The sequence below is a fragment of the Macaca mulatta genome, chromosome 11 (genome assembly GCF_049350105.2).
Source record: "Macaca mulatta isolate MMU2019108-1 chromosome 11, T2T-MMU8v2.0, whole genome shotgun sequence".
In the NCBI taxonomy this organism is placed as follows: Eukaryota; Metazoa; Chordata; class Mammalia; order Primates; family Cercopithecidae; genus Macaca; species Macaca mulatta.
This window is the reverse complement of record NC_133416.1, coordinates 11,943,040-11,970,231: the sequence shown is the minus strand read 5'-3', so window position 1 is coordinate 11,970,231 and position 27,192 is coordinate 11,943,040. Positions and strand designations below refer to the sequence as shown.

At 41.8% G+C, this 27,192-nt stretch overlaps 1 protein-coding gene across 2 annotated transcripts; it reads right to left on the bottom strand.

Annotated features, from left to right (window-relative positions):
• Window positions 1-9,339: 9,339 nt before the first annotated feature.
• Window positions 9,340-26,428, bottom strand: MFAP5 (microfibril associated protein 5). 2 transcript variants are annotated; one of them, XM_015151032.3, is made up of 10 exons: window positions 26,156-26,428; window positions 25,575-25,634; window positions 24,387-24,422; window positions 19,385-19,429; window positions 19,011-19,043; window positions 17,936-17,971; window positions 15,368-15,397; window positions 13,891-13,978; window positions 12,894-12,967; window positions 9,340-11,593 (listed from the first exon to the last, which is right to left on the bottom strand). In XM_015151032.3, exons 2-10 carry the CDS (start codon window positions 25,630-25,632, stop codon window positions 11,481-11,483), a joined length of 513 nt encoding a protein of 170 aa, XP_015006518.2. In that variant the 5' UTR covers window positions 25,633-25,634; window positions 26,156-26,428; the 3' UTR covers window positions 9,340-11,480. The 2 variants fall into 2 exon arrangements, with proteins under 2 accessions (XP_015006518.2, XP_015006519.2); XM_015151033.3 differs by lacking the exon at window positions 17,936-17,971 and having other exon boundaries at window positions 26,156-26,418.
• Window positions 26,429-27,192: the final 764 nt, after the last annotated feature.

Sequence of the window (27,192 nt, the reverse complement as noted above, 5' to 3'; positions counted from 1 at the left end):
CAGCCGCCTTAAGGGTTTTATATCACTGATCTCTTTTACAGATGAGAAAAGTGAGGCATAGAATGGTTTGAATCATAATGGTGGCGTGGAGGCTAAAGTAACTTCATCTTGGCTACTCAAACACCATGTTGACTTCTGATTAACTCCCAGTTCCAGTAATACCTCTAATATTTCTACTTTATCTACTGTTAAGAACACATATTTACCAAAAGTCTAGCCCCTAGATTAAAAAAACCTTGATGTTATCATAAACAGGCACTTACTATGAATCCTGCCCTTAAGCAAATTATAGGTGTGGGGAAAAGAAAGAGATCAGCCTGTTACTGTGTCTATATAGAAAGAAGTAGACATAAGAGACTCACATTTTGTTCTGTATTTGAGATGCTGTTAATCTGTGACCCTACCCCCAACCTTGTCCTTGCAAGAGACATGTGCTGTGGTAACTCAAGGTTTAATGGATTTTGGGCGTGCAGGGTGTGTCTTTGTTCCTAGAAAAGCTAGGTATTGTCCCAGGTTTATCCCCATGTGATAGGATGAAACAATGCCGCTAAAAGGTTTATCTCAAGGCACAGGATTTTCCTTTAAACTTATTCATGTCACAGAGATCCTTGTTCTTATGTCTTACTGTTGATTTCCTCCCTAAAAACGATCCTATTGTCCTGCCACTCCCTTATCTTTAAGATGGTAAAGATAATTATCTATAAATACTAAGGGAACTCAGAGACCGGTGCCGGCGTGGGTCCTCCGTAAGCTGAGCGCCGGTCCCCTGGGCCCCCGCTTTTCTTTCTCTATACTTTGTCTCTGTGTCTTATTTCTTTTCTCAAGTCTCTCGTTCCACCTAACGAGAAACACCCACAGGTGTGGAGGGGCAGGCCACCCCTTCAATAGGCTATGATGCAGGTAGCATTCTTGCCTTTCCCTGAGGAGTCAGCTTCAATTGTCTTACACATCCCTTCTGAAGCACAGATACCCTTTCCCTACGGTATATAAGCCCTGGGTCTGGGTTGGGGTAACAGCAAGGGGATCCACCATCTTGCAGATGCCTGGGACATGGCTTCTGCTTTTAAGTTCTTATTAAATGCTTTTTTGCTGAGAAACTGGGCATGTCTGCCTCTTTATCTGGCCTTTCAGCTCCCTCAGCCGTTGGGGGTAGGTTTGCACAGGCCTGCTCACCGTGGAACAGGTGGAGTCAGGAATTGCACCCGTATAGTCTAGCTCCGACACATAGGCTATCCTTCCTGAAGGAGTCAGTCAAAGAAATCAGGATAAAGAGAAAGACTGATGAGCCAGTAAACACACTGATTCTCTACCCTTCTGAGAAGGGGAAAAATCGGAACCTCTTTGGCCTTTTCCAGGTTCTTGTTTCTGGTCAGATTCATAGCTAACAGCCACTGGCTGAGTCTCCATAGAATTCCTGGTAGTGTGTGTGATGTGTGAAAACAACAGACACCTGTACTCTGCCTCAACTTTGTTTGTTTTTTTGTTTTGTTTGTTTGTTTGTGAGACAAGGGTCTCACACCTTTTGTTGCCCAGGGTGGCCTTGAACTCCAGGGCTCAAGGAGTCTTCCTGCTTCAGCCTGGGGAGTAGCTGGGATTATAGGCAGGAGCCACCACACTAAGTTTCTCTACCTCAACTCTGAATAAGAGAGCACTTCACATCCAGTGGACATAAAAGCATTCTGCACCTTGAGGTAAGCAAGAAAACAAATAAGCAGGGCCATAACCTCTAATTCTAATTTCCAAAATAAATGAAACCTTCAAGTCTCCTCCATAAGTTACTGACTCATGAAAACAACTGCATCTCTGACTTTGCCAATGGCAATCTCTGAAGGTGGGTAATAATCTTTGAGGATATGAGAACCATATGCAAAAAAAAAAAAAATCTGACAGGTTGTGGTGGCTTATGCCTATAATCCCAGCACTTTGGGAGGCCGAGGCAGGAGGATCACTTGAGGCCAGGAGTTTGAGACCAGCCTGGCCAAAATAACAAAACCCCAAAATACAAAAACAATTAGGTGGGCATGGTGGTGCATGCCTATAATCCCAGCTACTCAGGAGGCTGAAGCATGAGAATCCCTTGAACCTGGCAGGCGGAGGTTGCAGTGAGCCTAGATGACACCACTGCACCCCAGCCTGGGCAACAGAGTAAGACTCTGTCTCAAAGAATTAAAATTTAAAAAAAAAAAATCCCACCATGAACAGATAAACAGTAAGTCTAGTGACTTTGGGAATCTAATTTGTTTCTCTTTCAGTAGGTTGTATTTTTTATTCCAGGTTTTCTAAGGCGTAGCCTCCCAAACAAATCTTTGGCAAGCAAGTAAACTAACTCCTTTGTCTTAGAGTCTTCCTTTTGTGACTGAATGAACTTTTAGACCTTTTAGAAGTTTTAGAGTTTTAGAGTTCAGGCATGGTTCTGCTGCACCAAAACCGTGTGAACTTGATTAGGTCTTATTAAACCTTTTTCTCTGTCTGAAAAATAGGAATAATAATACTTCTGCTTCTCGCCACACAAGGAATATGATGTTTGTTTTTAAAAAAGCACAGAACACTTTATGAAAAAGTTGTTGTTGTTATTGTTGTTGTTGTTGTTTTAGTCTATTTTCTGTTATTGAATCTGTCACCCACTGAGTAATTTATAAAGAAAACAAATTTATTTCTCACAGTTCTGGAGGCTGAGAAGCCCAAGAACATGGTGCCATCATCTGATGAGAGTCTTCCCATGGTGGAAGGACAGAAAGTGCAAGCAAACTGGTGAGGTAGAGAGAAGAAATCGGGCAAAACTCACTTTTATTATAAACCCAGTCTCATAATAACTAACTTACCCCTGCAATAACAGCAGCAGTAATCCATTCATGATGGATTTGCCATCACCCAATCACCTCTTTTCTTTTTTTTTTTTTTTTTTTTTTTTTGAGACGGAGTCTCGCTCTGTCACCCAGGCTGGAGTGCAGTGGCCGGATCTCAGCTCACTGCAAGCTCCGCCTCCCGGGTTCACGCCATTCTCCTGCCTCAGCCTCCCGAGTAGCTGGGACTACAGGCGCCCGCCACCTCGCCCGGCTAGTTTTTTGTATTTTTTAGTAGAGACGGGGTTTCACCGTGTTAACCAGGATGGTCTCGATCTCCTGACCTCGTGATCCGCCCGTCTCGGCCTCCCAAAGTGCTGGGATTACAGGCTTGAGCCACCGCGCCCGGCCTCTTTTCTTTTCTTTTCTTTTCTTTTCTTTTCTTTGACATGGAGTCTCGCTCTGTCACCCAGGCTGGAGTGCAGTGGTGCGATCTTGGCTCACTGCAACCTCCTGCCTCCCAGGTTCAAGCAATTCTCATGGCTCAGCCTCCTGAGTAGCTGGGATTACAGGCACCTGCCACCACACCTAGTTAATTTTTGTATTTTCAGTAGAAATAGGGTTTCACCATATTGGCTGGAGTTGGCTGGTCTTGAACTACTTACCTCAAGTCATCTTCCTGCCTCAGTCTCCCAAAGTGCTGGGATTACAGATGTGAGCCACTGCTCCTGGCCCTAATCACTTCTTCTTCTTCTTTTTTTTTTTTTCAAGATGGAGTTTTGCTCTTGTTGCCCAGGCTAGAGTGCAATGGCACAATCTTGGCTCACTGCAGCCTCCACCTCCTGGGTTCAAGCGATTCTCCTGCCTCAGCCTCCCAAGTAGCTGGAATTATAAGGTGCCCGCCCCTACACCTGGCTAATTTTTTGTATTTTTAGTAGAGACAGGGTTTCGCCATGTTGACCAGATTGGTCTCGAACTCCTGACCTCAGGTTATCCACCAGCCTCAGCCTCCCAAAGTGCTGGGATTACAGCATGCCCGACCCCTAATCACCTCTTAAAGACCCCACATCAATTAAAACTCAACATGAGTTTGGGAGGGGACAAACATTCAAACCATAACAATGGTTTGAGTTCCAAATACCAAACTTCTAAAAGTTCTAAAAGTTCATTCAGTCACAAAAGGAAGACTCCAAGACAAAGGAGTAGTTTACTTGCTTGCCAAAGGTTTGTTTGGGATGCTACACCTTAGAAAACCTGGAATAAAAAAATACAATCTACTGAAAAAGAAACAAATTAGATTCCCAAAGTCACTAGACTTACTGTTTATCTGTTCATGGTGGGAGTTCCAAATACCAAATCCCAGAGTTCCAAATACCAAATTTGGATTAATTCCACTTTAAAAAAAGTTTTACTTTTAAAAAATTGTTTTACAGACAGGATCTCAATCTGTCACCCAGGCTGTTGTACAGTGGTACCATCATAGCTCACTGTAACCTCAGCCTTGTGGCCTCAAGCAATCCTCCTGCCTCAGCATCCACAGTAGCTAGGACTACAGGGGCAGCTACCATGCCTGGCTAGTATTTTAATTTTTTGTAGAGACAGTCTTGCTGTGTTTCTCAGGCTAGTCTTGAACTCCTGCCTTGGTCTCCCACAAAGCGTTGGGATTATAGATGTGAGCTACCTAATCTGGCCAAAAAATAATTTGTAATTAAATTTAAATTAGGACCAGGAACAATGGCTCATGCTTGTGATCTCAACACTTTGGGAGGCCAAGGTGGGAGAATCACTTGAGACTGGGAGTTCAAGACCAGTCTGGGCAACATAACCAGACCCCCATCTGTATGAGAAAAAAAAAAAAAAGGTAAATTTAAACACACTTTAAACAGTAGAGAAACTAGTATTTGTGGTATTGCACATTTTTTGCAAGTTTCCTACTCATTGACTATCCAACAAGGTTCATGTCATTTTGTTACAAGGGAAAGAATGGAAAAGCCAACCTACTCAAGAACAGTTTAAGAGAAGCCAATCAGCTTTAAGTAGAAAAAAGGCCGGGCGCGGTGGCTCACGCCTGTAATCCCAGCAGGTGGATCACGAGGTCAGGAGATCGAGACCATCCTGGCTAACACAGTGCAACCCCATCTCTACTAAAAATACAAAACAATTAGCTGGGCGAGGTGGCGGGGCACCTGTAGTTCCAGCTATTTGGGAGGCTGAGGCAGGAGAATGGCGTGAACCCGGGAGGCGGAGCTTGCAGTGAGCCGAGATTGCACCACTGCACTCCAGCCTGGGGGACAGAGCAAGACTCAGTCTCAAAAAAAAAAAAAAAAAAAAAAAAGTAGAAAAAAAACCCTATAGTCTTATTATATATTTAACAGTCTTACTAAACCTTTGAACACATAATCTTGTTAATTCACAGAACCACCCCTAAGGCAGGTATATTGCCACCAGTTTACAGTTGAGAAGTTACTTGCTTAACATCACACCACTAGTGAGTACCAAGTCTGGACTGGCACTGAAACAAATACCTAGTATTTGAAATTAAAATGAACAGGATGATGTAAGTGTTGCTTTTATTGTACCTAGAACCATGTTGATTTGGGGATCTAGATGTCCCATATATCAATGATGTAATAATTGTTTTTAGTTTCTACATGACAAGAGATAAATTATTCCTACCCTATCTCATTAGAATATATTGGCATTCTTGTGAGTACTTGTACTTTAATTATGAATTATTACATTATGTCAGATCTTTCTATCTCAGTCTTTGTCAGATAGTGGCAACATAAATGACCACAATTGTTTGACTTTCTCAAGTTATAAATTAACTTCCGGCAAACCAGTTTCTCTTAATAACCAATTAAGGAGCTATCATTTATTATTTTATATAAGTATTTGAAGTCATTTTTGTTTTCAACATGTATTGATTTTGATGTTAATGTTACACATTTTCATAAGCTTATTTGTTTTTTTTTTTGTTTTTTTTTTTTGAGACAGAGTCTCACTCTGTTGCCCAGACTGGAGTGCAGTGGCCTGAGATCTTGGCTTATTACATACAACCTCTGCCTCCCAGGTTCAAGTGATTCTCCTGCCTTAGCTTCCCTAGTAACTGGGACTACAGGCGCAGGCCACTACATCCAGCTAATTTTTGTGTTTTTAGTAGAGATGGGGTTTCCCCATGTTGGCCAGGCTGGTCTCCAACTTCTGACCTCAGGTGATCTTCCTGCCTCGGCCTCCCAAACAAAGTGCTGGGATTATAGGTGTGAGCCACCGCGCCTGACCTGCTTATTTGTGTTACTACCACTTCATTCTCCTTTCCCCTAAAATCTCATCCATTTTCAAGAATAGATGGATTTATAGAGGTAATTTTATACAAATGGAAGAAATGTTTTTGTGTACAATTCTCATTACCATTCATTATAACTCCTGTGTTTGATCATTTGGGACAGAAGCACATATTAGGAAATGGTATACGATGATGCAGTTGATACCTTAACATCCATCAATCTCTTCAGTATGATACAGATTATTTTCCAGAAAATGAATTTCCTTATACTTGCTCAAAACTTAACTATTCTGGTTTGGTTCGGGGTTTCTGTTTGTTTGTTTGTTTGGTGGAGGAGGGAAGACAAGGTGAATCTCCCACAAATTTATGAGATCATCTTGAATCCCTATGGATTGTTACATAAATTTAACCAAACACTCCATAAAGCTACACAGCACAGATGTACAGCCAGGTAAGCACACAGGAGAAAGGAAAAGGGAGAGGAAAGGGAAAAATACCAGAGGTAGAGAAAAGCACTGCAAGGCCCAAGGGTTAGGAATAAACTAGAACCTTACTCTAAGTGATTGGACAAGTTGAAAAATAACACAAAATCATTATCAGCTATTAAAAAAAAATGAGGGTTTGAGGTAGAGTGAAGGTCGATTTGTCAACAGGAAGCTGTGGGCTCTGCACCTCTATTTATATAAACATTTGCTTTTTCCATCTTGGGTTCTGCCCAGAATTTGTCGTCTGACTGCTGCTTCTGGGTCTGCTTGACTGGTTTTTAGAGAAAAAAAGAAAGAAAGAAAGAAAGAAAGAAAACAAAACTGTGGCCACCTGTTCCTCTCCTTACCACAGTCTTAACAAGTCACTTTCCCTGATGTCTGGTTGGTGAAAATGCTCAAAGATACAAGGGCTTCCGTTTTTATCAGAGTATTGCTTTTTTAATCAAGGCCTCCCTGCGCTGACAAAGCTACAAGGACAGCCCTGCCTGTCCTCCACTGTGCTCCTGATGTCTTCCTGTTTTACCCTAAGTTTCCAGATCCCCCAGGACCCCTTCCCCACTTCTCAAATTCGCTTTGAATTTGGAATTTTGCAATTTCCATCTTTTAGCTTCCTGCTCCCCCACCCTGGTGTCAGCCTGTTGTCACTCTCTCATCTGGCTATCCCGTGGTCTGGTGCTCTTCCATCTTTGTTCCCGCTTCTTTTAGGATTCCTTTCCTTCTTCACCGTGTTGTAGCTGCTTCGGTACAAAAGGAAGAGGGATCTGAGAGGTTGCTTGTGCCTTCTCACCAGGTGGAAAGTGGTTGGTTAAACATCTAACTTTGGCCACAAGTACCCTGAAGCGGAGAAGGAGGGAGCTTGTGTCAAGCAACATATGCTGCTGTATATGTCATCAAAGTAAGACTCCGAAGTTGGGAAGCCAGCTGCGGTTCGCACTCTCTGCCATCAGTCAAAACAATACTGAGAAAAAGTGTGCATAGAACTGTATTTACTGAGTAGAAGACACACTCGAATTTCCATAATGCGTTCATTTGAGGAGAAAGGAGAATTTTCTTGAATGATAAGCACGGAATATGGAAAAAGCCTCAGAATAGAATCAACTCAATTAGAGAAGGGAAAATAAAAGTGAATCTTTATGAATGGGTAGATGAGGCTGCTATCTGTTCAGGATACCAGGAGGGCATTCAATATCTAATTATATTTTTACCAAATTCCTTAATTCTAACATTAAAGATCCATTATTTTGGTTTAAAAAATGGCTTTTCATTGAAAGCCATTGCTTAGCAAGGTTGTCGTTTGGGCTCACCACGAAAAAAACATATTAACACCTTAATGAGGAAAAACTTTCTTCTGAATCTTCTTTTATTCTTTGAGACGGAGTTTCACTGTTGTTGCCCAGGCTGGAGTGCAGTACCACGATTTTGGCTCACTGCAACCTCCAACTCCCTGGTTCAAGCGATTCTCTTGCCTCAGGCCCCCGAGTAGCTGGGATTACAGGCACCTGCCACCATGCCTGGGTAATTTTTTTGTATCTTTCTTAGAGACAGGGTTTTATCATGTTGGCCAGGCTAGTCTTGAACTCCTGACCTCAGGTGATCCACTTTTGTTACAAGGAAAAGAATGGAAAAGCCAACCTACTCAAGAACAGTTTAAGAGAAACCAATCAGCTTAAGTAGAAAAAAAAAAAAAAAACATATAGTCTTATTATATACTTAATAGTCTTACTAAACCTTTGAACACATAATCTTGTTAATTCACAGAACCACCTCTAAGGCAGGTACTCCCTAATGCCTCGGCCTCCCAAAGTGCTGGGATTACAGGCGTGAGCTACTGCACCCGACCCTGAATCTTCTTTAAAAAAAGAAAAGACAGCGAGTAAAAGGTTTCCTAATTCTTGGAAACAAGATTATCAGGGACCTGAGATGGGATAGGGGTAAACAACAACCACAACTAAGGGGGGTAATGGAATTTCCGCCAGAGGGGAGGGGAGGGAGGGAAGTAGCTGGGACTGAAAACAACCACCTGAAATTTGATCTGGGACCTTTCTCAGGGGAAAGTCAGAGGGGGAAATATGACTTTGTAAGGATGTGGAAAGAAAGCATGGAAAGCAGATTACAAATTTGTTTTACATAGTAAGAAGAGTTTAAAAGTGTAGAGAACATAAGAACAATGAGAAATGGCAACATACAGAAATTTGATCATGTAGAAGAGAAGTGAGTACAGCATGAAACTTCACTGAGCAGGGGACAGAAAAGAAAAAGGGGACTACATGGGGAGGAGTATAAATACATTTGGAGTGTTGGGGAACTGATGGTAAAGTTATGGAGTGAAGGAAAGAATAGAGGATAGCAGAAAAGAGACATGTGAGCAATATTGTGCTCTCTCTCTCTCTCTATATATATATATATATATATATTTTTTTTTTTTTTTTTTTTGAGACAGTCTTGCTCTGTCACCCAGGCTGGAGTACAGTGACATAATCTCAGCTCACTGCAACCTCCGCTCCCAGGTTCAAGCAATTCTCCTGCCTCAGTGTCCCAAGTAACTGGGATTACAGGCACCCGCCACCATGCCTGGCTAATTTTTGTATTTTTAGTAGAGACGGGGTTTCACCATGTTAGGCAGGCTGGTCTCGAACTCCTGACCTCAGGTGATCCACCCACCTCAGCCTCCCAAAGTGCTGGGATTACAGGCATGAGCCACCACGCCCGGCTGATACACATTTTTAAAAGTGGAATAAAAGTTCATAAATTCAGGCCTTTTTTGTAAACATAAAAGTGAAAAAGAACCAGAACAAAAGACATTTTATTTTGAGAAACAAATTGGAAACAAATATTTTAAAATGTTTAATTTGCAATATACATAATACTGGAATTGAAATGCTGTCTGATGCAAATGTTGCAATGTGGAGTAGGAGGGTCAAGTTCACGAAGATATTCTTAAAATGAATCTTGGAAACTCTGTGCCTATGAGGCTTCTCTGAAGTGGCTAAAACATGCATTTAATATGTCTGTCTAAATGAGTACATTTAATCCTAGAGACTATAAGGAATAGAGATTATATGCTTTGGGGCTTTTCGTAGCATTTCTTTTTAATCAGTTGTACAGATCCCATTAAACTAAATATTTCTTAACAGCAAGAATCTGATCATTTAACTAGTTTTCTCAGCAATATAAAAGGAATACAACCTCCACTGTCTTATGTAACTTGTCTCCTAGCTCCTATTTGAATTCCATTGGCTTTTATAGAAAGTTATTGAGTTATTCAGACAGAAGGATTCATGATATATAATTTGTCAATTGTTATAATGGGATTTTGTTCTATTCCATTATGGACTGCTATCCTCACCAGGATAAAACAGATATGGTTGCTGTAAATTAGACTTTGTCTAAGCTTCAAGAAATATGAATAAAGCATTTAAATCCAGAGAATCACAGAATTAAAGGAAATCTTAGAACTAAGAATATATATAATATATATATATATTTCTTAAGATGGACTTTTACTCTTGTCAGCCAGGCTAGAGTGCAATGGCGCCATCTTGGCTCACTGCAACCTCCACCTCCTAGGTTCAATTGATTCTCCTGCCTCAGCCTCCCGAATAGCTGGGATTACAGGCACGTGCCACCATGCTTAGCTAATTTTTGTATTTTTAGTAGAGATGGAGTTTCACCATATTGGCCAGGCTGGTCTCAAATTCCTGACCTCAAGTGATCCACCCGCCTCAGCTTCCCAAAATGCTGGGATTACAGGCATGAGCCACTGTGCCCGGCAGAACTAAGATAAATTTAACCTTCTCATTTTAAAGATGAGGAAATTAAACCAGGACCTAATGAAGGAAAATGACTTATCCAAGGCTACACGGTTACTGCTAGAGCCAGGATAAGAATGTGGGTTGTCTGAATATTGTGTTTCTTTCACTCTTTCATATTAACTATTAGGCAAACTTTCTGTCTGCCTATTAAAATTCAAGTCTGAATGCTCTTCTTAGGCCCCAGTCAGGATATTCCAAAAGCTATGTGCACAATACTTCTACCGTGCACTGGTAAGTTGGGAGGATGAATGAAGTAGCAACTCAAGGAAATGCCAACCAATGGTATGGTTTCACATTAAGCTCTCTAATTTGCTTTGTGGTGGTGGGTTAACCCCAGTCTACCCATAAACGAATCAGTAAATGAGACTTACTTTCCAACCTTACTTCCCGACTGGACAACTGCATGAAAAATTGGATAGGGAATTATGAGTCCAAGTTCTATACCTGGCATAGTCCTCATGCTTTAGTCCCAGCCTCTGAGCTTAGCAGAAGACTTTTTGGGTCCTTATGTATTGCTAGTAGAATTGTATAATTCTTGACTGTGTTGCAGAATCTTACAGGACTACAAAAGTTACCATGATGTATCTTATAAGGAAGACTTGGCAGGCAAATTTTCGGGCAAGCCAGCAAAATAGTTAAAGAGTAAAGAGGAACATGTGAATGATGGGGAGTTGGTCTAGGAAACTCTTGTGAGGAAAATAAATGAAGTTCTATGGTTAGCCCAAATAGACAAGGGTAGCTTCTTCAACAACCCTAAGATCTATATCAGACAGATTCAATAGTAAAGATTACTAGCCTAAAGTTTAGTCTCCCTTGAAATTGTACATAGAATGTTTGTATATAAGCCATATAGTCATCATCTATTCACTGTGTCTATGATATTGAGAAGCAGCAAAATTATGCAATCATATAGACTTTGTATTTTAAGTGCTAAAAAATGAGATAAATGTTATCAGTTTGGGTGAAAAATTAGACAGTGGGGGTAAAAGCTGGACATTGCAAAAGGATTGGTTTAAGAAATACTGTCTAAGGGTTAGCTGTCAATGGTTGGAGAAGAAGGAGATCCTCCTTCCTCTCACCCACATATTTTTTCTTCTTTCCTCTTTTTCGATGATCACAGACCATTAGGTCTCTGCAAATCCACATTTTCACAGGGAGGAAGTCGGAAGTAATTGGAGCGACGGAGTCTCCTAGGGGGCAGACCAGCCATCTGACGGCAAAGTTCATCTGGAAGAGAAGCAGAACATCATGAGAAGAGAATGCAGGAAGATAACAAAGACTCTCGTTTTAACGGATAGAGAAGACTTTGCAGTGTGGTGTAGCGAAAAGGTTGGAGAGAAAAAGATCAGGGTTTGAACTAGCTCTGCCACTTACTCTAGTTATTTGCCACTTCCTAGAAAGTTTCTTAAATTTTATAAACCTCACTATCCCTTTCTGTAAAATGAGTATTAAAATACCTACCTCAACAGTATATTTCTGAGTATTAAAATGAAATCATGTATGCAAAGTACCTAGCACAGGTGACCAGTAAATGTTAGTTTCCTTTATATATCCAGCTGCCAATTCTTCTAATCATGGATCTATTAAATAGAAAAATGAGGTCTAATCATTCAGTATACATTTATGTGCTTACTATGGGCAAACAGCTAACTTTAGTAAGTCCCCTGAGATACTTGAAAGCGCCTAGAGTCCCAAATACTCATCCTCAATCTCAAGGTGCTTCCCTTGCAGGTGGCCTGCACAGAGCCAATGGGGGCACAGAGCAAGTTTCCTTCTGCGAAGTTAACTACAGCTCTTACTCAGGAACTCAGCACAAAGCGCGCTGCTGAGTCAGAAATGGCTTTGTCTGTGGTGTTGTCACCAACCACAGCCATCACTCGGGGCTGGCCATGGGGAAGGTGAGAGTATCTTTGTTCCCACCATGTATGGTCTATAACCACACATTTTGGGTCCTTGTAATTGGTCCTATAACTTCTTTCTACCTCCTTCTACCTGAAGTGTTACAGTAGGAAATTTACATTGTTCCTGGAATTGGTGAACTATTTATAACGTAGCTGATTTCTAAATGTCCCATCTATTTTTTAATTTATAGGTCCTATCCAAACCTTACTGTCTCCAAATTAGTGCATGTGTGTGTGTATCTTTTATTTTTAGTTATGATCATGGCTGCAGACTAGCAGAGTCTATTATCTGTAATGGCTGACTTGAAATTTTCCCTAGAACCCCAGTGAATAATCTTTAAAATAGCCAGAGTGTCAGAAAGCTCTCCAAATAGGAGACACTGTGGGGTCACAATCTAGTAGAAAAGGGATCTAGGGGTACATTTCTTAGGGTTGTGTTTGTATATCAAGCATACTGCTTTACATAGATTGTTTATTTGAGATCACTTCCAGCAGGAACTGATGGAATCTAAGGGGGTAGCCTAAAGCCCTCCCCCAATACCAGACTTTGGATATAGTAATATCATGTCCCTATTTATCCCTCTCATAACTGCTTCTCTCCATTAAACATCCAGACATCATCTTACCTTTCATAGCTTCGTGTTCCTTACAGACAAGACGAGAGCAGATCTCCTTGTTGACGATGTACATACGTCGTAAACTGCAGATGTCCCAATGTCATAGGCAAGGAAGGAGATGGAAGAAAGCCTTGAGAGGAGAACTAACCTGGGTCTGGGACGCCTCTTCGACTCTCGTATTCCCCACTTTCCCTATCTGCTCTTCCCCAACTGGATTTCCTTAAGTATTTCAGACTTTTGCCCCCCACTGGAAAATAGGGGAGGGAATGGTATTAATTACTCTTCTATTTTTTAAACTTTATTTCAATAGTTTTTGGTGTACAGGTGGTTTTTGGTTACATGGATAAGTTCTTTAGTGGTGATTTCTGAGATTTTGGTGCACCCATCACCCAAGCAGTGTACACTCTGCCCAATATGTAGCCTTTATCCCTCATTCCTTTCCCACGCTTTCCCCTGAGTCCCCAAAGTCCATTATATCATTCTTATGCTTTTGCCTCCTCATAGCTTAGCTCCCACTTATAAGTGAGAACATACAACATTTGGTTTTTCATTGTTTAGTTACTTCATTTAGAATAATGGCCTCCAGTTCCATCCAAGTTGTTGCAAAGGCCATTGTTTTAATTATTCTTCTTCGTGATACTTTGCACAGTCTACCTAGGGTCAGGCTTAATATTCCTCCCCACTACTTTCTACCTTAGAGCTGGGCCATTTTCTTCAGCCTCCTTCTATCAGGTAATAAATTGAGTATGCCAGTGTTTCCCTCATGACCCTCCTTCCTCCAGCCCTCACCTTCATTTCCCTTCTAAGTTCTATTACTCTGCCTGTTCTTTGTATACCTCAGCCCAGACTTCAGGTTCTAGTTGGTACATTCAGAAATAGCTAGGAGGGTTGTGCTAAAAACGTGGACCCCCATCAAAGGTTGCAGTTCCATAGTGGGTACTCATTAGTTACCAACACAAAAACACTACCATAGAAGATGCTTTTTGGGCATTCTGGGATCCCTTACCTGGTGAAGCATAACTGATGAATGCATTGTTTAACCGGCCGATGCACAGAGTAGAGCCTTGTGCAAGTAAATTTCTCATCCCAGCACTCTGAAGAAGCCCAACACAAAAAATAAAGAGGTCCAAATAAAAGTAGCATAAACAAAGTATTAAAGGAATTGGGAAGAATAGATAAAGTAGGAAAAAAATACAGAGTAATCTCTGCAGAGAATCATTATAAATTGGGCTACATCCTTCCTGCTCACCAAAAACACAGCAAGAGGGAATTGACTAAATGAAGTTTTGGTGCTTCCCTACTTGGAACTAGAAGTGGATAAAATAGGCCAGGCGCGTTGGCTCACGCCTGTAATCCCAGCACTTTGGGAGGTCAAGGCGGGTGGATCACGAGGTCAGGAGATCGAGACCATCCTGGCTAACACAGTGAAACCCCATCTCTACTAAAAATACAAAAAATTAGCCAGGCATGGTGGCGGGTGCCTGTAGTCCCAGCTACTCGGGAGGCTGAGGCAGGAGAATGGCGTGAACCCAGGAGGCAGAGCTTGCAGTGAGCCAAGATCGTGCCACTGCACTCCAGCCTGGGTGACAGAGCAAGACTCCGTCTCAAAAAAAAAAAAAAAAAAAAAAAAGATAAAATAATCTCTGAAAGTACTTCTAGGAAAAAAAAGTCTTTCTAGGATTATCCATTATAAAATATAAAATAGGCTGGGCGTGGTGGCTCATGCCTGTAATCCCAGCACTTTGGGGGGACTAGACGAGGCAGGCAGATCACCTGAGGTCAGGAGTTCGAGACCAGCCTGGCCAACATGGTAAAACCCCGTCTCTACTAAAAATAGCCAGGAGTCGTGGCGGGCGCCTGTAATCTCAGCTACTTGGGAGGCTGAGGTGGGAGAGTCGCTTGAACCTGGGAGGCGGAGGTTGCAGTGAACCAAGATCATGCCACTGCACTCCAGCCTGGAGTGACAGAGTAAGACTCCATCTCAGAAGAAATAGAATAAAACAAAACAAAACAAAATAAAGTAAAATAAAATAAAATAAAATAGAAATGCTGATAATCCCATTCTGAAAAAAATAAGATTACTTAGGCAGGTTGCTATTTCTCTGTTCCAGTAGTTTTCAACCCTAGCTATATATCAGAATTATCAGTACCTTAGAAAACATAATTTTAACCATGACCTCTATGGTAATATGGAGTCCTCGAAGTTAAATTGATGTCACTTCCTAATCCACTAACCACCATGTAAAGTACAAGGTACTTTAGGGAGAGGGCCATTTGGGGACCATGTAATATTCGTTCCATTCTTTCCCCATGACTTTTATGACGGGCGCTCATTTTTTTAAAAAAAGGAGTAAGGGAGTGAAGAACACTAATACTCTGAGAAATAATTGGAAGTAAACTAGAAGATGTGCCAAGTAACCTCCAAAGAACAAGGAGGTAAAGAATCCACAGGAAGAAAGAAGACATGCAAGCAACAATCATACCTGCAGTGGTATTTTTTTCACCAAGGGAGGCTGAAAGGCAGAAATTTTATTCCATTATTACCAATTCTAGAAGTTACTACCTCTGTAACTGCCACGCTGCCTCACTTAGGACCTGCTTGGAGTGCCCATAAATAGGGAGCAAATGAATTAATAACTCTTAGCAACTTCTAAAAGAAAACTTTCATTGAGCTGATTTGCTCCACGAAATTGAAGAGATTAGGAGGTAGGATGGGGTTTTTTTTCCTTTCTCCTTTCCTTCCTGAAGAGTTGAGAAATTCATTGTGTTGTGAATATCTCTGTATTGTTGACAAGAAGCAAATTTAGTAGGAACACAAGGCAAAAAGTTATATGCTTAGAGGAGCTTCTTCCTAGAGCTAAGTAGAGAAAAGATTATTATCCTGTATAAGCTCTTCCTTAAAGGGAAAATTTATTTTCTGTAGATTAGACACATCATCATAAATTATTTTGATAAAAGTTGTTGCCAAAGAATAATGAGGGTCAGCTGGGCACAATGGCTCATACCTGTAATCCCAGCACTTTGGGAGGCTGAGGCAGATAGATCATTTGAGGTCAGGAGTTCGAGACCAGCCTGGCCAACATGGTGAAACCCCTTCTCTACTAAAAATACAAAAATTAGTTGGGTGTGGTGATGTGCACCTATAATCCCAGCTACTCAGGAGGCTGAGGCAGGAGAATTGCTTGAACCTGGGAGGCAGAGGCTGCAGTGAGCCAAGTTTGTACCATTGCACTCCAGCCTAGGTGGCAGAGGGAGACTACATCTCAAAAAAACAATAATATAATAAAAATTTAAAAAGAATAATGAGGGTCATCCTAAACTAGGGGCAAATTTAATGTGGGCCTTATTCACAGAATAAAGAATAAGTCAAGGGGTTAGATGAATAGACTAGTCAGGGGAGTTACCAGGGAAAATGTCACTGGAAGTGTTGCAAATAGAATACTAGGACCTGTGTTATGAGATCTCATCTATCCCATGGTTTCAATGCAGGTCTATATGCTGATAATTTCCAAGCCTATATTTCCAATCTCATCTCTGCCCTAAGCTCCAGACCTATAAATCCAACTGCCTTTTTATGGAAGAGTTCTTGAATATTTCAAAGATCTTTCACATTCAATGTATCTCAGACTGACTTAATTATCTTTCCCTTCACTAATTCTAGTTGTTCTTCAGTGACTGAGACCACTATCCACCCAACAGCCACATCTAGAAAACAGGATGTCATGGCTGAGCGTGGTGGCTCATACCTGTAATCCCAGCACTTTGGGAGGCGAAGGTGGGTGGACCATCTGAGGTCAGGAGTTCAAGACCAGCCTGGCCAACATGGTGAAACCCCGTCTCCACTAAAAATACAAAAAAATTAGCCAGGCGTGATTGTGGGCGCCTGTAATCCCAGCTACTAGGGAGGCTGAGGCAGGAGAATCGCTTGAACCCGGGAGGTGGAGGTTGTAATAAACCGAGATCGCACTACCACGCTCTAGCCTGGGTGACAGAGCGAGAAAAAAAGAAAAAGAAAACTGGATGTCATCTCAACAATCCCCTCTCCCTTATAGCTCACATCATTTAATTCTCACTATCTCTACCTTGATTCAGGCCAGCATCTTTTATTGGGAACACTGCAACAGTGGCCCCACTGGTTTTCCCAGTTCCAGGCGATAGATCACGGTCAAATCAGTTTTCCACACTGCCCTGGGAATACAGTAGGGGGTTTGGAGGTGGGGTGTGATCCTTCCAATGCACAAATCTAATTATAATCTTCCCTTAAATGAACGTCTCTCTGGTTGGTTTTCCTGTCCACCCTACACCTTTTGATTTGTATTGTTTTCCTTATCTAAAAGCTCTTCCCTCTTCTATTAACTTAGTTCATTTCTACTTGTCTTTCAGGAAGCAGCTTAGTCAAATGTGCCCTCCAGAAAAAGCCTTTTCTCACCCCCAGCACTGAACCTAGTCAAGAACTCCTGTGTCTTGTTAAAAAATAATCTAGCCGTCTGTAATCCCAGCACTTTGGGAGGCTGAGGCAGGAGGATCACCTGAGGTCAGAAATTCAAGACCTGCTGGCCAACATGGCGAAACCCCATCTCTACTAAAACTACAAAAAATTAGCCAGGCATGGTGGTGGGTGCCTATAATTCCAGCTACTAGGGTGTGAGGCAGGAGAATCACTTGAACCCAGGAGGCGGAGGTTGCAGTGAGCCGAGATCATGCCATTGCACTGCAGCCTGGGCGACAAGTGCAAGACTGCGTCTCAAAAAAAAAAAAAAATTCATTCGAAGCATTGCTTCTTCTACCCTTTATCCTCCAAAACGTGTTTATACTTTTGTCTTGCCTTTACCCATCAAGTCTTGAAATTTTGAGAGAAAGATTAGCACAGTTCCTGTTCACTGGGTGTTCAACAATGTCATTAATTTGAATTGAACTACTGGAAATATGTGCTCCATAAACTGTCATCCTGTCTATTTAGAATCCTTCAGCAATTGCACACCATCCAGAATGGGCTCTGGGGAAAACCTAGAATGGCTCTGATGGCCCAGGGATCCCAGATCTGAACTCACCCAAGTCATCTGTGGAAGGTGCAATATCAGCCAAAACTGAAAAGGCACAAAACAGCAGGTATGAGGAGGGCTTCAAATTGCAAACGCAAGGCAGAGTAAAAAAAGGGAGAATGGAGATACTGTGGCAAGAGGAAGACTATGTCTGGCTTTGTGTTTTATGTATAAGGGAATAGAATTAATGGAAATAATTATAGTTTGTTTAAAGAATATTAGTCCTGGGTGGCTTGCAGTGGCTCACACCTGTAATCTCAGCATTTTGGGAGGCTGAGGCAGGTGGATCACTTGAGGTCAGGAGTTCAAGACGAGCCTGGTGAATATAGCGAAACCCCTTCTCTACTAAAAATACAAAAATCAGCGTGATGGCAGGCGCCTGTAATCCCAGCTATTCAGGAGGCTGAGGCAGGAGAATCACTTGAACACAGGAGATAGAGCTTGCTGTGAGCTGAGGTTGTGCTGCTGCATTCCAGCCTGGGCTACAGAGCTAGACTCTGTCTCAAAAAAAAAAAAAAAATCAGCACTGTCACTGAACAACACTCTCACAACCTCAGTATCCAAAGATAAAAGCAGGCCGGACGCGGCAGCTCCCGCCTGTAATCCCAGCGCTTTGGGAGGCCGAGGCCAGGAGTTCAAGACCAGCTGGGCCAACATGGTGAAATCCCTTCTCTACTAAAAATACAAAAATTAGTCAGGCGTGGTGGCAGGTGCCTGGAATCCCAGCTACTCAGGAGGCCAAGGCAGGAGAATCACTTGAACCCTTGAACCCAGGAAGTGGTGGTGGCCATGAGCCGAAATTGTGCCACTACATTCCAACCTGGGCAACAGAGTGAGACTCCCTCTCAAAAACAAACAACAAAAAACAAAAGCAAAGACAAAAGCACAGAATGAATTCAAGGCTGGAATAAATATTAATATTATTTTATTAATATTATTAATAATTAATTTTATATTTTATATATTATATAAAAATATATAATATATTTTTATATTATTATATATAATAATTCTTATTAATAACATTAATAAAATTAATATTAATAAGAACTATGCCTTTTTTTTTAACTACAGTAAAACTTACCTGTTTCATCTGTAGCAGGATCATTCACCAGATCTGCAAAGACACATAACAAGGAATGAAAAAATGCAGTCAGGAAAAGTAGCTAAGGAAAGCAGGATAAAGGGATGATGATCTCAAAGGAGGAAAGAAAGGCTGAAGAGAAAGTATGTGGACTCGGGCAGTTGAGGGACTATCACAGAAAGAAATGGAAGAGAGAATAAGATTGGGCGTGTGTAAAGAGATGCTGGCATCTAAGGTGGCAACAGAGCTCTGCATCAGCTCAGAGCACCCACCAACCCTTTTGAAGTCTTTCTTTTTCTATATATAGACATGGCCTTCAATCTATCTATCCCTAATAAAACAGCACATAAACAAACAAAAAAGGCATAGCTTACTAGGATCTTCTGTGAATGTTTCTGGAGTCGTTTGAGTCACATCGTCTGAAAAGAAAATTAGAAAACAATTTCTGAGATTGTCTCCCTGCCACCCTTCCACTTCCAATAACTTAAATTGTGAAGCATAGTGCCCAGCGGAGTTGAGTATCCCACAAATGTTTTTCCTTGATTGCTTACAATGACAAACGATTGATGACCTCTTTTCAATACTTATTTAAAATGAAATCGGCTATACCAAAGGCATTGTGATTTTGACATTCATGATTCTGATATAATTGGGTATAAATTTGCTGATATGCTTATGAGTGTTTATAAAAGGTAGTACTGATTTTTTTATTTTTTTTAAGAATCTCGCTCTGTCACCCAGGCTGAAGTGCAGTGGCCAGTCTCGGCTCACTGCAACCTCCGCCTCCCAGGTTCAAGCAATTTTCGTACCTCAACTTCCCAAGTAGCTGGGATTACAGGCACACACCACCATGCCTGGCTAATATATACATATATATATATATATATTTTTTTTTTTTTCTTTTTCTTTTTTTTTGAGACAGAGTCTCACTCTGTCGCCCAGGCTGGAGTGCAGTGGCGCGTGATCTCAGCTCACTGCAACCTCCGCCTCCCAGGTTCAAGCAATTCTCTGCCTCAGTCTCCTGAGTAGCTGGCATTACAGGCGCCTGCCACCACGCCCAGCTAATTTTTGTATTTTTAGTAGAGACGGGGTTTCACCATGTTGGCCAGGCTGGTCTCAAACTCCTGACCTTGCGATCCACCTGCCTTGGCCTCCCAAAGTGCTGGAATTACAGGCATGAGCCACCAGGCCCGGCCATGTTGATGGTTTTCTGATGCTCATTGAGAAGTGAGGTGAAAATGGGGAGGGAAAATGTCAATATAAGTACAGAATGGTTTGCATTTGATTATCGGAAAGTAAAGTCAGAGGAAAAGAAATAAAAATGGTCCAGGTCTTAAGGTGGAATCTATTATATTAGGATAAACTGAGAAAACTGTTTCTGAAACTGTAAATAATAGCACTTCCTAAAACCAGTGTTCTCTACTTTATAAAGCAAAATAACAAAGCAGCATTAACATTTACTTTTATTTTTAAATTTACATATAAATTTTATTGTATGTGTTTATAGTATCCACCGTGACATTTTGATAGACATGTATAAAGTGAAATGGTTACTACAGTCAAGCAAATTAACATATCCATATCCTCATTAGTTTCCTTTTTTGTATGTGTATAATAAGAGCACCTGAAATTTACTCTCTTAGCAAACAACATTTAAATATTTAGCAAACAGGCCTGGTGCAGCGGCTCACACCTGTAATCCTAGCATACTGGGAGGCCCAGGCAGGCAGATCACCTGAGGTCAGGAATTCAAAACTAACCTGGCCAACATGGTGATCTACTAAAAATACAAAAATTAGCCTGGCATGGTGGTGCACGCCTGTAATCCTAGCTACTCTGGAGGCTGAGGCAGGAGAATCGCTTGAACCCTGGAGGCAGAGGTTGCAGTGAGCCGAGATCGTGCCATTGCACTCCAGCCTGGGCGATAAGAGAGAAACCCCATCTCAAAAAAATAATTAAAAAATAAATAAATATTAAGCAAACATTGCATCAGCAATTACCCTTCAATGTAAATAGTTTACATTCATAATCCATTCTACCCACTAGGGGTCAGCAAATTCACATAGTTTACTTTGACTTTTTTTTTTTTTTGAGACAGAGTCTCTCGCCCTATCACCCAGGCTGGAGGGCAGTGGTGGCATGATCTCGGCTCACGGCAACCTCTGCCTCCCAGATTCAAGTGATTCTCCTGCCTCAGCCTCCTGAGTAGCTGGGACTATAGGCATGCGCCACCATTCCCAACTAGTTTTTGTATTTTTAGTAGAGATGGAGTTTCAACATGTTGGCCAGGCTGGTCTTGAGTTCCTGACCGCAGGTGATCCAACCACCTTGGCCTCCCAAAGTGCTGAGATTACAGGCATGAGCCACCATGCCCGGCCTGACTTTTTTTTTTTAACTTCGGATTTTATTAATAAACGTCAGATGTAAATCTGATGGGAACAAATATTTTTATAAAGCATGTCAGAGTTATGGATGATTGTTTAAAAGGTGAAATACAAATAAAGCATTTCATAGGAGTTCCCCTTGCCCACCTCATCCTTTTTTCTAAATTACAGATAGAAATTCATCAGGTTTGGCTAGGCTTCATGGCTTATGCCTGTAATCCCAGCATTTTGGGAGACCAAGGCATGTGAATCACTTGAGGTCAGGAGTTCGAGACCAGCCTGGCCAACATGGAGAAACCCCATCTCTACTAAAAATACAAAAATTAACCGGGCATGAGTGGTGCATGCCTGTAGTCCAAATTACTAAGGAGGCTGAGGCAGGAGAATGAATTGAACCCAGGAGGCGGAGGTTGCAGTGAGCTAAGATCTTGCCACTGCACTCCAGCTTGGAATAGAGGGAGACTCTCCTTCAAAAAAAAGAAAAAAAAAAAAAGTCATCGGCCTTGACAAAAAAGCCTCTTAACCTTTCACACTCATTATAGTATTTCTTCTTTCAGAACACTCTTTTTTTTAGCTGGACGTCATTGATTGGAAGAACAATCTTTAATAAAAGGAATCCAAGTCTCTTCCAGTCCCACAGAATATTTGAAAAACCGCTAACCTGAATCATTCCAGAGACTGCAAGAGAGGAGTCTCTCCTGGGTGTAGCCCAATCCTTCCTGGTTCCCTTTCTCCAGAGGCCTAGCTACATTCCAGTCCAGCCACTCACAGAAACAGCCGCAAAGCAATGGGAGAACAGAGGGCTTGAGAATGTATCCTAGCTGTCTCTGGGATTTCAGGACAGAGTACAGTTTTTCTGCGTATACCTCAGTTTAACCAACTGTTTCAAGAGCTATCACCATATAAATGCTTTATCTAGTATTCATGAAGTTCTCTCTGAAAAAAAAAAATTAACATATTCTCTTTTCCTTTTCTTTTTTTGAGAGAAACTCTCACTCTGTTGCCAGTACGGTGGTGCCATAATAGCTCATTTGCAGCCTCAAACTGCCAGGCTCAAGTGATCCTTCCACCTCAGCCTCCTGAGTAGCTAGGACAACTGGCAAACCACCACACCTGGCTTTTTTTTTTTTTTTTTTTTTTTTTTTAAGAGACAGGGTCTCAGGCTGTAAGCAGTGGCTCAAATCTGTAATCCCAGCACTTTGGGGGGCCGAGGAGGGCAGATCACCTGAGGTCAGGAGTTCGTGACCAGCCTGACCAACATGGTGAAACCCTGTCTCTACTAAATGCAAAAAATTAGCTAGGCGTGGTGGCGCATGCCTGTAATCCCAGCTACTTGGGAGGCTGAGACAGGAGAATCACTTGTACGTGGGAGGTGGAGGTTGCAGTGAGCCGAGATTGCACAATTGCACTACAGCCTGGGCAACAAGAGTGAAACTTCGTTTCAAAAAAACAAAAAGGGAGGGTCTCACTCTGTTGCCCAGGCTGATCTCAAACTCATGGTCTCAAGTGATCCTCCCACCTCAGCCTCCCAAAGTGCTTGGTATTACAGGCAAGACAATTCATCATACCTTATGATATGTCTGCAAGAAAAGCATCTAAAGTCATAACACAGGACTGGTTCCTAATCAGCCCAGAAAAATGGATTCCGATTTTCAGTTTTGCTGGTGCTGAAATCTCCAGAGGCCTTTCCCCTAGTCTGAAGTCTAGTCACATTCCTGCCCTTTTTTCCTAGATTCAGATCTAGATTCAGAAACTCTGGGATTCAGATATTTTTACCAATAACAGAAAAAATTTTTGTATTTTTGTCTTCTGCACCAGGACCCACTGCAAGTAAATATATTATACGGTACCCTGGTGTATACATATGGAAAACTAAGAGAAGTTTTATTAAATGTGTATGAAATAATACTTTACTCTTGTAAAACACATGCAATGCATCCTGGTATATTTGTTTTGGTCTATGTTAATTCATTTAAAAAACTAATACCAGTTGTGACCCACTAAGTTGATTTCATGATCCCTTTAATAGGTTACATACTGGAGCGCTCTGTCCTCTAACTCTCCTGGGATGGGAGAAATGAAGAGATAAATTATAATTATGTTGAATGCCTTGAGGCAGAATGGAGTTTTCTTCATAAAGTTGAAGAAAGTAGTCCTTTAGGAGTCACAACTTTTGGGATTTTTGCTACGGAGAATGGTGTGAGCAAAAAATACCTAAAAAGCAGAAAAACCAGAAAAACCAAAAAATACCTTTTGGGTTTTGCCCGGTTATGCCACAATCTCACTTAGTACTGACATACTGACATGACTTCTTTTTTCTATTTTTTTTTTTTTTTTTGAGTCAGTCCCACTCTGTTTCCCAGGCTGGAGTGCAATGGTATGATCATGGCTCACTGCAACCTCAGCCTCCTGGGTTCAAGCAATTCTCATGCCTCAGCCTCCTAAGTAGCTAGAACCACAGGCATGCGCCACCATGCCAGGCTAATTTTTTTTTTCTTTTTCCTAGAGATGAGGTCTCCCTATGTTGCCCTGGTTGGTCTCAAACTCCTGGGCTCAAGCGATCCTCCTGCCTCAGCCTCCCAAAGTGGTGGGATTATGGGTATAAGATGACTTCTTACCCGGTCTTTCATTTTTCCACAGTTACATGGATTAAGGAATGCTTTTTGTAAGGACTAGTGAGCATTTTCTGAGTAAGATAGGAGATGTGTAGAGAAGAGTGAAAACAGAAATGGGCATAGAGGAGGTCTTGGGAAGGTGTTTCAGTAGTTTAAACACACACACACAAGAAACTTTTATGAATGGGATAATAGGATTGTGGAAACTGGTGAAGTTGATCCTATTTCTCACACTTTGGCAACGCATCTCTCTGTTGTAGGAAATTTTTTTTTTTTTTGGCAGCGATAGATAAGCAGGAAGGATTTTTTTTAACTCTGTTGACCTAAATTTTCCTGATAAGAACCCCAACAGAGCCCCTATCCAAGGGTTCACCTACCTCCTCGTTGACTATTGACCCCCAGGGGTATCCAGTCTATAGCAAAGGAAGAGAAAAGAGATGTGAGTGACTGCAACTCTATACCTCATAACCCTTTTATGAGACAAATCAGAAAATCATGGAGAAATGGTTATACTTTATCTCTGTGACTTATCCTATATAGCTCAATATAAAATTACTGAGACCATTAGTGCCATGAACAAAACCAATAGGAATAGAAACATTTCAGAAAGACAAGTTCCTTCACTGCTGTGCATTTGTTTGGTAAAATAAAATTTAAAAAGTTCCTGAGAACAAAGCCCTGCTGCCCTCTTGCCCTCATTCCTGGCCAGGAATGAAGTCCAGCTCCACTGATAGACCTGGCAGCCCTTCTAGTGTTTCCTGCTCTTCTAGCCCCATGGCTTCCCCTCTAGCTATGCTAGTGAACAAGACAGAAGAATGATTTTTCTCAATCTGTATCGGAAGAGGGAGAAAAAAAAAATAGAGTAGGACATCTTTACAGCCTAAAATTCACTTTCTGTGGCCAATCTTCTAGCCAGATTCTGGGAAATCTGGGAAGATCACTTTTTTCTTGTGTCAGTGTGGCACATATTTTTCACATGCCTGTGAATATACCCGCGTGTATGATGGTAATAGTGTATGTATTCTCACTGTTCTTCTTCAAGATTTAAATTTGGTCCAGTTTCTTTCTTTTTTTTTTTTTTTTTAAATGGAGAAGAGGTTAACTCGTCTCACTGTGTTGCCCAGGTTGGTCTCAGTGATCCTCCCCACTCAGTCTCCCAGAGTGCTAGGAGTACAGGTGTGAGCCCACCATGCCCAGCCCAGGTCCAGTTTCTTTCTAGGTAGTCCCTCTGTGTTTGTGTATGCATTTGTATATCAGCTTCTTGTTTGCTTTGCAGTTTGTTTATTCAACCCTCTTTGGGTGGTTAATGTGCATTTTTGTGTATCTTCGTTGCACTTTAGTTTCATAATTCTCCGGAGGCTTTCCCCTAGTCTGAAGTCTAGTCACATTCCTGACCTTTTTTCCTTAACACAAAATCTGTTCTTTTCTTCTACTAGGAATTCCAGAGCTCAATATCAAGCATCTCTACTGCTATTCCTCTTCAACCTCATTCCATCCCATCTCCTGCCACGCACATGTATAGCTGAGGAGCTGAGGGTTCAGGGAGCAAAGAATAAAGGACTCACCAGAGGGGATGATGAATGCAGCAAGAAACAGCAGCACTTTGGGTCCCAAGAGCGACATATCTATAGGGGTGGTGGGCATAGCAGAGAATGTGATGCTCAGAGGCACATCAGCATTTCAGCGCCAGGGAAAGATGCCTCCGAGGTCCCTGTCTCTTTGTCTTCCCAGAACTTTCTCCATTTTCCCTTAGGACTCAAACCCTCTCTCTCTTTTCTTACCTTTCACCCAACATTCATTTCTCCCTCAAATCTATTCTTTGGTCACGTACCATTATTCTTGCTTGTATTATTCTCTTCTACCAAGTCAGAGGAAATTTTACATTTTGCATGGTCCATACTTGGCCCTACCCCTTGGCCTCTTTCATCCCTGATGTGGAATCTTCCTTTCTCATCTGCATGTCTTTTTCATATCATCTGCTCATCTTGGCATCTCCTTCATTGGAATTCCATGGTTATTTGGGAGGTCTGCTCAAGTCTAAGTTCAGTGACGCTCCCCGTTGCCCCTCTCCAGCCCTTTCACACACACACAGACATACCCACATTCCCTCTGCCTCTTTAGGGTTTTAGGTAATCAAACAACTCACTGTCTATGGTGTTCTGCTCTTTCCACCGAGTCCTTTGGCTGCTGAATGTGTCTCTCTCCTCTTACGCTGTTCCTACTTTGGCTGGAGAATAAGACGAACAGAGCCACTCCCTGGAAAGGACTTCAGATTTGGCCTCCTCTGAAACAATGAGATGAGGGAGAGCAAGAAAGCCAGGCTAGGCGTAGAATGAGTGTTACAATGAGGCTGGAATGAGAAGGGAGATGGGAATTGGCAGTTGCTCACGCCCTCATTCCGAATGTTATGACCACACTGGTGAGAGCTCTTGCTGCTCCCTGGAAGAGCTGGAACCAGCTCATGTATTGCCTTTCTTCCATCTGCCTACTTTCTGGTCCCAGCGCTCCTTTTTTCCTTGGGTTCCTTCTTACCGAAAAGTTCCATCTCCTCCTCGGTGTGTTTTAATGCACATTATAGATGCTGTTTCTCTCTCTCCCTGGCTTCTTTTTTTTTTCAGACAGAGTTTTGCTCCTGTCACCCAGGCTGGAGTGCAATGATTCAATCTTGGCTCACTGCAACCTTTGCCTCCTGAGTTCAAGCGATTCTCCTCCCTCAGCCTTCCTATCTTTCATATTTGAATCATTCCTGCATCCCACTTTCTCACTTTGTTTTGCCTCTTTCTTGACCTACACGTTTAGACTCTTCGTGGTTTTTTCCCTTGGGGATATCCTATGTATTCTCACCACCAAGCAAGCACAGATGCCATATGAGTTTTGTCCAAGAGGAACGCTGGCTATCTTGGGGTTATAAAAAGTTGAGGAAATTTTCAGAACTCTCCAAATCATTTTCAAATGTAGAGAAGCTCCGTGAAAGGGGTGCCAGCGTTACTTTGTCTTTTGGCTTTGTTTGAGCTTAACTAAGAATCTGGGTTTCTGGGATCTTAAGGATAAAATGCACTCAGATACCCAAAGAAAATTGAAAGGCAAGGTTATTATGCTTGCCTTATTTTCTACCAATATTTTTCCTTAGATCATGTAATGTGTAGATAACACTTTCTCTGATCCAGGAATCTTTTTTTTTTT

Bases quoted from the DNA above. Each gene is read 5' to 3' on its own strand.
- MFAP5 (XM_015151032.3), bottom strand. From the start codon at position 25,632: ATGTCGCTCTTGGGACCCAAAGTGCTGCTGTTTCTTGCTGCATTCATC. The intron at 24,423-25,574 runs GTGAGTCCTTTA...CCTTTGCTATAG, and splicing joins TGCATTCATCATCCCCTCTG to ACTGGATACCCCTGGGGGTC. The intron at 13,979-15,367 runs GTATGATTGTTG...GGGCTTCTTCAG, and splicing joins TGAAAAAAATACCACTGCAG to AGTGCTGGGATGAGAAATTT.